Raw genomic sequence first — 12,203 nt, 5'->3', positions numbered from 1 at the left:
ACCACTCCAGAAGAAGAAGATCGGGCTTCTGGGTAATTGCATTTACAAGTAACGAGCTACTGTGTTTTTAGAGTGTAATAAGCACCATCTAACCCCAGTTTATAAATCATTGGTGGGGAAAGTACCCCTTTTACACCCAAGTCCCAGGTCTGGCCCGGAATTTAGAACACCCCCGCCGACTCATTCACAGTCAAGCCCAGTGGCCCTGCACACTGCCGATGGGGATCCGTACATACTCCTGTAGCGTCTCAGGAAGCCGGATGTGGTGACGCCATGCCACGTGACATCATCACTTCTATTAAATTTGGCAATGAATGATTATTTCCAGTCTGATTATAATCATTTTCCACCATTCATAAATATATTTGTGGATTTTATTAGCAGCTTTTTTTTTTTTTTACAAAAGGAAATTTGCATTATAGTGTGAGCTACGTATCAATGGCTTCTTACTGTGACAAAATGGTCTGCATAGGATAAAAAACCTTCCCCCCCACCATGAAAGTCTTATCTCACATGCTTTTCCGTCCAATAGAGGGCGAGAAACTTGAGCTGGCCTCACTCGTAATGAGCTGGTCACTGAAAGAATATACATGATGGCAATAGATAATGGTTCAATAATAGAAGAGGCAGCACGTACCAAGGTAGAAGGATTTCATTTTTATATAATTTTTTTTTTGTTTTGCTATTTTTCTTAAAATGAATAAGTTACAAAAGATAAGTGCGTTTTTTGTTTCGTAAGAAAAAGGTAACATATCCCCTGAAGTAAAATATACAAATAACCGTCAGCTACAACCAAGTCCTTAAAATATGTAATTCGCGTTTATAATTTAATTTTTAAAATATGCTTTTTAAGAAATAAAAAAAAAAATATCAAAAAGAAGTGCCCGTCCTGGAGCGTCTGACCTCGCCAGCATATAAAAGTGTAAGCCTGTATGAGTTGTCCAGTGCCAGTTACACGAATATGCCATCAGGTGTAACGAAGACACCGTTTTCCGCCTTATAACAAAGTCTCTGTGCATCCTTTGCCCGGCTCAGCAGATGTCGCCAAGAGGAACAGTCCCTGTACTCAGCTTCAACCAGCTCTATGTGGCGCAGCCAGCCGTCTCTATACGCGTTTCCCAGAATGCTTTGCAACATCCACTGCTAGACTCCGCAACCTTTATTTTGGCAAGTAAAAGCTGTGCTTATAGTGCCACGCCAAGAAGGAGATAACGCGAAAATAGGTATTATATGCTTTTGCTATATACGTAAAAGTAACAAGTCCCGGTGGCAGTATAAGTAGGAATTATATTAAAAAAATAGCCCCGCCTGTTGGTTTGGTTCAAGTGTTCCGGGTGTGGCTTCCTGAGGTTTTGGGAGAGGGACCAGAATGTATCAAGGCTGTGGTTAAGTCTTCACTCATGGCCATTTCTTTGGAGTCGAGGAGGTGAAACTCTGCGCAGAACAGGAGCAGATGCAGGTACAGAGTGTTGAGGTGGGGGTGCAGTTCGAGGCTAACCACAGTCTTAAAGTGACAGGTGTAAATGTGTCCCAGCAGGTGGAAGAGTAGCCGGAAGGTCTTCTGGATAGCCGGTTTAAAGGCCTTTGGAAACTCTTTGCCTGATGAAAATAAACAGAAAGAGACAAAAATAAAAATTTAGGCAATAAATCTATATCAAACGTAGGCATCGGGCTTACAGCAAAGAGTTCTGGGTTTTCAGGTCAATTTCATACTCTCATTCATGTTAAAGGATAAAAACAAATCTCTTTGTAAGCAGTTGGTTGTATTAATGAGCAACACACACCTTCACCAACATCGCTCCACCTGGATGTCAGGCTTTGGCTCCCCAGCATCCTGATTTCCCAGGGCAGTCCCTATTTTCTTCCTCATCACAATTATTTTGACTAGTTATGATCATTTGATTAGAATCCAGTCTCTAAATGAGAGAACTTTCACAGTAAAGGAGCAGGTATGTTCCTTTAACCATTTTCCTTTTAACGTATACCAAAGAGAAAGCATGGAGTGGATTTTATTTCCCGAACTAGTTTCAGAGGTTACTGGGGTACTAGTGTTTTCTTTTTGTTTCATTTTGGAATAATGGGAGCCCTAGGACAGGCTTATTACATTGTCCTCATGGCATCACTAATTGCATGCCTAGAGTGAATTGTGGTGGCCTGGGTTCAGGCTAATACGTGAAACATGAACACGATTGTTCCCCAAGCTAGTCTATACAGTACAGTACAGTGTCCCTGAAAGTAAGGGACAAAGGGGAGATTCAATTTAACGTGCACATATCGGCCAGTTATGGTAGTGCTGACTTTGCCTAGTTTTCTCTCCAATCTTTATGGAGTAAAAAGGAAAACTTGCAATGCTGGGCAGGCACAATGTGGCACTGGAACGGCACAGACTCAATCACGTACAACTGATTTCCCACCAATGATTGCAGTACTTAGAAACTAGTAGCAGCTTTATTACAGCACAATGTTATTTTTTTAGAAATGCAATTTTTTATTATTTCTAAAGGAAAGAATCTAACTGGGTTTTGCCATAACAAATGAAATCTAATTTAATGCACTCAACTCCTCATCTAGAGGAAAATTGTTTTATAGGCAAAGGGACGTTTTGCCCGAGGCTGCGGTTATTACTCTTCTAAACTGAACTTCAATACTACTGCTCTGTATTTGACTTAACAAGAAGCAGAATATTAGGCAGAGGCGAGAAAAGCCCTAAAGGAAAAGGAGAATCACTCACTGTGTTTAGTGGGAACCAGGTCTTCATCTGTCAGCAGTTTCTGAATGATACTGGCAGCGTAGTCTGCATACTGCGGGGCCGAGCACTTCCTCTTACGCCCCTTCTCGTCCGTCCACTGGATCTGGCTGGAGACACAAACATGGGAGAGATGAATCTTCTGACCAAGGCAATGGCGGACATTGAACACACACATTGCTATAAGCTAGTCTACACTGTACAGTACGGGGTCTCTGAAGGTCAAGGACAATGATTGCATAATTTAGGGATCTGTGTACTAAGCCTTGGAGAGAGATAAAATACCAACCAATCAGCATCTGTCACTTTACAAGCTGTGTTTGAAAAATGAGTTAGGAGCTGATTGGTTGGTACTTTATTTCCGTCTAATCTTCAATAGGGCTCTCAAGATCCACTAGTTCATCAAAGCTTTCCAGCTCTCATCCTAACCTGCTGCTCATGCTCCTTCCTCCCTGACTGCTCCTATGTGTGTCACCCCTGTCTGTCTGCCCCTCCCCTTTAGAATGTAAGCTCTCACGAGCAGGGCCGTCTTCCTTCAAGTGCTTCTCGCTACTTATAGTTTTGTCTACTCCTAACTCCCCACAAGGGCACCTAACACTTTGTTACTTACACCCTGCTGCTTATTTTCAGTGTTCTGGTCGTTTAAGCAGCAATGTGTATAAACCAGGTCCTTGTCCCGCATTGTATTGTACTGTAAGTCACTGCTTTCTTGTTTATGTACTATGTAAGGCACTGCGGAACACTTGTGGCGCCATATAAATAAAGGATAGTAATAATAAAGCTTAGTACATAGGCGCCTTAGAAACTAGTAGCCACTTTATTACAATACATTAATGTACACCCAGTACAAGATACACCATTTACAGCCGCTTAAGGGAAAAACAAACACAGAAAATAATAATTGCTTAAGAGAAGTTGTTTTTAACAAAATGGCTGCCGACGTGTTTACATTTTAAGCATCGCTCAAACGTTTGACGATGGAAATAATTTTCCTCAGCATACTGCAGTCGCCGTCACAGTTGCAGGAACTCATCACTTAATAAACAACCTTTTTTTTCTTTTCTTTAATGTAACTAAATTGTGACCGACATCTCATATCAGCTCATTCAACTGAGATGGTGCAAGCCAAAACGTCTGGTCAGCTGATGATTATTATTAGAAGAAGAAGAGGGGATAAGGGCTGTGTAGGTGATGCTCAGCCAATCATCACGTGAACTTTTTATTGACCCGCCAGCCGACTCAAATACAAAGGACCCCTTGAGAGGCAGTCACAGCCCAAATGACTGGACCTATGTCTATGCAGTCTACTCTTCCTGTGTGTGGCCATGGGGTCATGTGACAGCGGCTATCAGGACTGTAGTGTACTCAGGTGAGGATGTGATTGGGGGGGGGGGGGTCTGTAACTGGCAAAGCTGCAGCACACTCTGCTAAAGGCTGACTCTTCCCTAGCATTGCGCAACGTCATTTCATTCCATACATTGAACAAATGGTCTTTAAAAAAAATTAAATAAAACAGATTACATTTAAGACCAAAGATGACAAATTAAAAATTCTTGCAGCAGGCGTAAATGTTTACTCTTTAACAAGCGGTCAGATAACCAACGCTAATATAATATTTTATATATATATATATATATATATATCACAAAGAATCTTGGTAAATGCAGTCGTAAGCTGTTTGTATGGGCGGGTTGGATACGGGATCCCAGCGCACAGAATACCGGGTGCTCAGAATTGCGATCCGGAATCACAAATGGTTGGAATACTGATTCTTGTAGGCAAGTATCTAACCCTACACCTAACCCCCACCCCCGCAGCCTAAACCTAACCCTCCCCTCCCGCAGCCTAACCCTAACCCACCCCCTAGTGCCTAGCCCTAACCCCTGACCTTCAACCTAACCTTAACACTTAACGTCAGGCTGTCAGCGGTGGGGATTCTTGAGCCGGGAATATGACTGCTGTCGGGATTCCGGCGCTGCGATTCTGATCGTCGGCATGCCGACTACACCCCCCTATGGGCATACTATACTAATAGACCTTAGTCATGCGACAGAGGCTCACCTGCAATATGTTTACTCACATGCGAAACGACGCTGTACTAGAGACGCCGAACTGTGACTTTAATCTCACAGGAATTAATTCTAAACACTGAGATGAAGCACAATGGAATTTAGCGTAAGAAAAAGCAGCGGCATCGCAGTAGTTCGTAGAAAGATTCAGACTCAGTCGCACACAGATGTACAAATGTCGCACATCACATTGATCAGTGCAATGTAGCAAAGTAGTTTTGTTGCTTCCTATGAGAATAAGACGCACATTCTTAGAGTGAGAAGTTGCTCAACGCGGTCGAGTCACCCGGACTTGGCACGACTAAGGCCACAGTGTATGAGGACACATCTGTGTGAGGCACCAAGTGATGTGTGCCTCCATGTGGCCACCAATTCCTGGCGAATCAGTAAGATCACGCTATCTGCTGATGTAGCTCTCTGCTTTCTTGTCCCCTGTTGTTGTGTTCATCATTTCCAGACAACTAATACCATCTGCTTTGTTCATGGTAGACCACCCACCTTGCAACAAAGAAATGAAGCATTAATTCAGTCCATTTCACTGAGGTTTTGCTATCAGCCATAGATGACAGGCTAAACTCAGCAGAGGGTGCGTATTTGAAAGCACTTCAATTCCTAGCGGGGCTGGCAGCAGGTGTACGGAGAGCTAATTATATGTCCCTTAGGCCGGAGTCAGCTGTTTCTGTGTACTAACGTTACATGGCAACTTAGGATCAACAAGGCAGCGTTTGCATGTAACATTGGACTTCCCAAATCCAAACCCCTTGGGGATCAAGTGTGATGGATGTTCTGCTATAAACTCTGCTGACGGAAACCGTTCTTCTTTCTTTAGGCCTTGCTGGGATCTAGCTTTACAAGCTCCTCATTGCAGTGACATCTAAAATGCTGCTCGAAAATAAGACAAGTGCAAAATACTGGACCGATGGGCCGATACAGATCGCTAGCTACTGCGATTACACTGCAAAAATATGCTAATGACTGCAATGGCAAAGCCAGCATAGAGACGCCCACTACCGCAGTGGCTAATTTATGCAAGCCTCTGTTTCTCCGACCACTCCCCTGTCACCACCCCCCAAACGCTGACCTGACGTCACTCACTCTACGATGGCGTTGTATCTGTGTAGGTAAAGGCAGAGCGATCGCAATGCTAACTCACGCATGCGCAGTACGCACCATCAACCGATCTGCGGACACGGTTGCAATTGCGATCCATGATGAATCAGACCCCAAGCGCAGATCTTTCCCTTCATCATTAATTTGGTAGTGAACGATAGTCCTGGCAAATAGATTTCCTATCCAAGGTAAGCCATCAAGGGTTGTATCCCCGCTGACACACATGGCAAACCTCATCCACAATTGTAGATAGTAAATGGTGAGTAAGCGCTCACTCACTTGTAACCTGAGATGGTAGCAGGAGCTAAAGAGGAACCTTATCCACAATTGGGCCGCTTTGACCTCAAAGTGCTGGGTCACAATTTTGACACCCATTTGAATATATTTGTTTTTTAACCTTTATCCGCTCTGCTACATAATTACTGACCACTTTAAAAAGAAAACAAAATCAAAAAGGTGCACTTGCCCCCGTCAGAGGCATGCAGACACACCTACTTCAGCTATCGGTGGCTCTTACAGACATAGTTTGTTTTTTTCTTTCGTTATAACTGACATTCCACCTTTGCCTTTCCTTTACAATCGTACACAGAGTTTTGTTTTCCTGTAATAGCCTGAATTCCATTAGTGGGCCGGTCTCCTTTACAAGACTTCCTGCGACTATCTTTGACGTGAAGTGGTAAAAAGATTGTTATCCATGAAGGTGCAGCCCACATTCCAGATGTACAATGGCCGCGCAAGCCCACACGTGTACGTGTTCTCCATCCGATTGCTTTGTACTTTCTGCAGAATATTACATCTACAGGGGCGGTTCTAATGAAAACGGGCACCAGTTACTAAAATCAGCAGGAATTTCAAATCCGGATGAAAGATGAATAGGTCGGCAGTCAATAGATCGACACCCTATGGCCCAAAAGGCCGTCTAACAAAAGGCAGGTATGTTCAAATGGTCGACACACACGAATTGTAAACACACACACACACAAACTAATGGTTGACACACACAAATGGTCAAAATGTTAAGCTAGAGTTAGGTTTAGGCACTAGGGGGAGGGGTTATGGCTAGGCATCAGGAGGAGGGTTAGGATTAAGGGTAAATAATTAAAGAACAACAACACTGTCGACCATTTGAACATGTCGACTTTTTTTTTTTTTTTACCACACCCCAGGAAATCAGTAAAATCAGTAAAACTACTGGTCACAGTAAGCCCAAATTAAAATATAGGTAGCTCAGGTAATGGCCAGCTGCCCTCTTTGGAGACGTGTATGAAAACTGGAGTAATGTAAAAATGCACAATAAGAAAATGCTGTAAGCCGTAGCAGTTGTACCCATCATCGTGCTTATGTAAAATTGGAGCAAACCATGCTGTGATGCGGGGGGTCGGGAGTTGCAATTTTTTTTTATTAGCAGGAAAATACTGCCTGATTTTGCCTGCAGCACACAAATGTCATTCAGTTTAATTTTATGCTGAGATGAGCTACAATCTCCCCCTCCCCAACTTTAAATCTGCCCACAAACTTTATCCCCCCCCCCTTTCCTGCATTGTTGAGGTGCAAATCTGAACCTTGTAGCTGGATTTCCTCTGAACCCCAAGTGAGGCCCCTGCACCTATTATGCTCTATTTATGTATTGCCAACATACTGCCCAGAGCTTTATAAAGAATGTATAACCAGACTGGAGCGGACTCACGGGGAGAGGATAAATGACTGCGGGACCCCTGTGCGACTTCCTCCTCTATAAAATCTCCATACTATGACGTCAGAGCACGCACAGCCCTGGAGGCAGGTTAATGATTGACTGATCCTGCTGGGCACAGCCAGAGTCCCGAGCAATAAATGACCTAGGGGAAAGGAGTCCTAGTCAGGAGAGCCACCTGTGGCCATCCAGCGTGCAGTAGGTATGTTGTCTATAACTGCACTATTACCACTGTCCAAGGACGTGTATGTGTATATATATATATATATATATATATATATATGCAAGGTCAGCGGTTTCCTATGGGATCTCAGTCAGAAAACATTGTGCAGACCAAGCAATTCTTAGATTAAATTCCCATTACAGAGCACTAATGACAGGGACATCAGATACTCTGCTAAGCATCCTCACCGCCTATATGCTGATGTACAGAATTTATCATCTGTGACAGAGGGCAAGGGTACCGCTGGCCTAAATATAGATTAATGTACCATGGTTTTATTAGCAACTGCCCAGTCATTCTGTCCCAGAGCTTGCACATTTACAGACACGCAGTTGTACAGGTCCCCTCACCACCGGGTCCCAAAGCGGTCGCATCAGCAGCTACGCTGCCATTACACGCAGCCTCTCTGACATGCGTAAGGCCGTGACCCGTACCAGTGTAAAGCTCCCATGCTATAAAGGAGGGAGGTCTGCCCCATTTTGCACAGATGACCGGTTACTTTCCTTACATTACAGATATTCCCTCACAGCGGGATACTCACGTTGACCAGGCCTTCATGGTGGGGCAAGTGGAAATGGTGCAGAACTCGGAGATGGATCCGTACATGAGACTGACGTGGTTGTAGAAGGCAGATGCTGGAAAACAAGAAGTAAAAGAACAAATGTGTAAATGGAAGTAGACACCACGCCTTATATTGCTTGCCTGTAGTTTATATCTATACGGTCAAGGGAGAAGATTGTTGCTTAAGTCCTCTGCACTGCTGAGCCACCTTAATAAATAAATCCCGGCTATGTCATTGTCAGTTTTTCTTTTTATTCTGACAGGTTGCACTGTCCTGTTTGTGGTGGTTAGTCTGGATACTGCAGCGATGCACAGTACCACTGCTCCTCTGCCATGTCACTAGCCGCTATCCTTCTGTACTCAGAGAGTATTAACCATCCCCTGTAATACAGCAACATGAGCAGGACTTACAGCTCTCACACACTATCATTACTTCGTGTTCTGTCGTCGCGATAACTTGTGGAGGGTCCATGTACCGCAAAGCAAATAGAGCAAGTAAAGCCGGGTACACGGCCGACGTTCAATGTGATGTAACGATGCATCGCGCGCACCGTACACACTGCATGATCCGGTGTACGGCAGTGCGATGTGGCGTTACATGCTGCATGGAGCTGTACAGCGTCATTCATTGCATCATCCCATCTGCTGTACAGAACAACAGATGGGACACTGCGATGAACGGCCGCCATGAATGACGGATCTGGCGTGCACACTCTACGATATACCATTACTATCCGCGTCGGAACGATGTATCATATAGTGTGTATCCAGCTTAGCTCTGCACCTTGGTAAAGCTATGCTGCACTGCAGAGGAGGCAGATATAAGATGTGAGAGGGGCGTGTCCTAGCTCAGATGTGAGAGGGGCGCATCCTAGCTCAGATGTGAGAGGGGCGTGCCCAAGCTCAGATGTGAGAGGGCCGTGCCCTAAGCTCAGATGTGAGAGGGCCGTGCCCTAAGCTCAGATGTGAGAGGGGCGTGCCCTAGCTCAGATGTGAGAGGGCCGTGCCCTAGTTCAGATGTGAGAGGGCCGTGCCCTAGCCCAGATGTGAGAGGGCCGTGCCTTAGCTCAGATGTGAGAGGGCCGTGCCCTAGCTCAGATGTGAGAGGGGCGTGTCCTAGCTCAGATGTGAGAGGGGCGTGTCCTAGCTCAGATGTGAATGGGGCGTGTCCTAGCTCAAATCTATATTGCAGTGTAAAAATAAAGCTGTCCAGCATTTGTGGGCTACATGCAAAAGCAGACAGTATTTACCCTGCATGCAAATATAATAAATGTATGTGCAACATGGTTTGTCCCAGGTATAACGTTACTTGCTTTTTTAAAATTTTACTTTGCTCCAAACTCAGAATTAGCCCCTATGTACATAGCCTGCATAGCTACACCTTAACCCAAAACAAAGTACCCTCATCATAATTAAATGGGATAAAAGGAAGGCACTGCATATAATGGGACAGTGGATACCACACTGTACCCTTTCAAAGCAAGTTAATTATTTAAGTTACTTTACTGCTAACGATAAACACCAACAAAATGTACAGTTATTATTAAAGTAGTATCCCCCCCATATCATCCAAACGCAGAGGCCTGAGGTTCAAGGTCAGCTTCCTAGGAAACACTCTTACTAGAGAATTACAGAGGAAACATAGCAACTTACAGAGGGTTAACATGGCACCACGGACAGGCGCCATCTATTTTTACACATGGACGGCTCTCATAGGGGCTTTGCCTCTATATTTTGTCTAACCTTTGTGATACACATGTGGCTATGAGAGCAGGCTATGGCAGAGGGAGCTATGAGGACAGAGTTTGTGGTGAGGATCTGGATGAGAAATGGGAAATCGGATCCAGCAATCCCTCTGTCTGTAAAAAACCTCAGCATCAAAATGAGCAACAGATGGTGAATCTGCAGCACCGGGCTGTGACATAACGTCCATCTTATATGCGGGTGCCTAGCAAACAAGAAACGGGTAAACGTGACCTCCTGGCACACTGATATTACACTTACATTACCCTGTAGATAATTAGCATATAATAGAAGGCTATGAATTCTCCACTATGGGCCTGAATCAGCGAAGATCGCAGCTGCGATTTTGCACGGAACGCAGCTGCGATAATATGCTAATGCTTGCCAAAGCTCCGCCGGCATAAAGACGCCCACTGCTGCTTTCTCATATCCGTCCAATGTTGCTCTCCTGCATAAACATCGGTACCTTCGACGGACATCGTGCAGTCATGCAGCATTTACAACAAGTCTGACCAGCCGCAGGCACTGTAAGTCTCCTGTCACGCAGAGAGCTCTCATGCTGCCTATGCAATGGCAGTGGCTAATTTATGCACGCCCAAGCCACGGCGTTCAAACGGACAGACACGCCTGCATGTTACTGACGAGCCCCTCTGTCACCACCCACAAATGCTGACAGCCTGTCGCTCACTTTGCGATGGATTGCTCTGCGAGTCCGTAATCGCTTATACGCATGAGCGAGGGCAAACAATCGCTCGATTTGCGTCCATAATCGAAATTGCATTCACTACTGAATCGGGCTCTATGTACAGTTGGCCTGTCTGAGACCCATCCTGTGCAGGAGCTACCTCCCCATCAATCAGTCACAAATTATATAGTATTGCCAACCACGGCTGCCCATTGCCTTGTTACACCGCAAGCCTGACCTGGCTGTGATCAGACATTTAGTACACAAGTTAGAAAATGTGTCCAATCGATAACCACCGTCCATATTAAACAAGCCGATCCCCTAATAATGAACATGCTCTAACAGAAATACAAATACATTCTTTCCATACCATAACAAAGTGAAGAAGTGTGATTGGTTGCTATGGGCCCATAGCAACCAATCACCTTTGATCACTCTAGAGCACAGGTTCTCAAACTCGGTCCTCAGGACCCCAAACAGTGCATGTTTTCCAGGTCTCCTCACAAAATCACAAGTGAAATAATTAGCTCCATCTGTGGATCTTTTAAAACATGTCAGTGAGTAATGACTACACCTGTGCACCTACTGGGCTATCTGAAAAACGTTTACTGTGTGGGGTCCTGAGGACCGAGTTTGAGAACCACTGCTCTAGAGAAGGGCTGGGCAAGAAGCATCCCTCCAGCTGCTGTTGAACTACACATCCCAGCATGCCCTGCCACAGCTTGCGCATGCCCTTGATAGCGAATAGAGCTAATTACGCAACTAAAGCAATGCTGATTGGTCAAAATAAGTCAATACACGTGTGCTGTTTGTTAGTGAAACAATTCCAATAGGATCTCATTCTTCCTAAAGCTGCTACATTAAGTTTTAGCATGTAATTCACCATAATGGTGATGCCTCTATCTGTACTGAATGCTGCTATTAAAGGATGCAATGCTGGACGGTTGTAACAGACAGAGGAGCTGTCATAGAACATGTAATCTCAGGGCTCGCTCAGCATCATGGGACATAGGGGGGAGATGTACTAAGCCTTGAAAAGAGATAAAGTGGAGAGTGATAAAGTACCAACCAATCAGCTCCTCAGCTCCTAACTGTCATCTTTTTTTTTTTCGAACAAAGGGCAGGATGTACTAAGCATTGCATTAGCGATGCTGTACATCCCCCTGTCTTCGGGTACATAAAGTGGTTCATTACCGCAGTGTGTACCAAGAATATCGCAAAGGACAGCTCTCCCGATAAGAAATGTCCATTCCGATGGCTCCGGACAGAGGGACTTCCGGGTTTTACACTCAGAAGTCCCTCTGGCATGCACAGAATGGTGGGGGGTGATGGGAGGGATCTGATCGGATCCCTCCCAAGGGCGAGCGTCCCGA

The 12,203-nt window shown here is 44.9% G+C and overlaps 1 protein-coding gene across 2 annotated transcripts in view; it reads right to left on the bottom strand.

Moving 5' to 3' along the window:
• Nucleotides 1–373: 373 nt before the first annotated feature.
• The window catches only part of LOC148478420 (MOB kinase activator 2-like), a 47,433-nt gene continuing 35,603 nt past the window's right edge, over nt 374–12,203 (bottom strand). For both annotated transcript variants that reach the window (XM_088455422.1, XM_088455421.1), the window contains exons 4-6: nt 8,383–8,476; nt 2,732–2,856; nt 374–1,599 (exon numbers count right to left, since the gene is read on the bottom strand). In XM_088455422.1, coding sequence (XP_088311548.1) covers nt 1,322–1,599; nt 2,732–2,856; nt 8,383–8,476 — 497 coding nt within the window. In that variant the 3' untranslated portion in view covers nt 374–1,321. The remainder of the gene's footprint in view (nt 1,600–2,731; nt 2,857–8,382; nt 8,477–12,203) is intronic.

The sequence above is a fragment of the Taudactylus pleione genome, unplaced genomic scaffold (genome assembly GCF_031769625.1).
Source record: "Taudactylus pleione unplaced genomic scaffold, aTauple2 ptg000655l, whole genome shotgun sequence".
NCBI lineage: Eukaryota > Metazoa > Chordata > Amphibia > Anura > Myobatrachidae > Taudactylus > Taudactylus pleione.
This window is presented reverse-complemented; position numbering and strand designations above follow the sequence as displayed.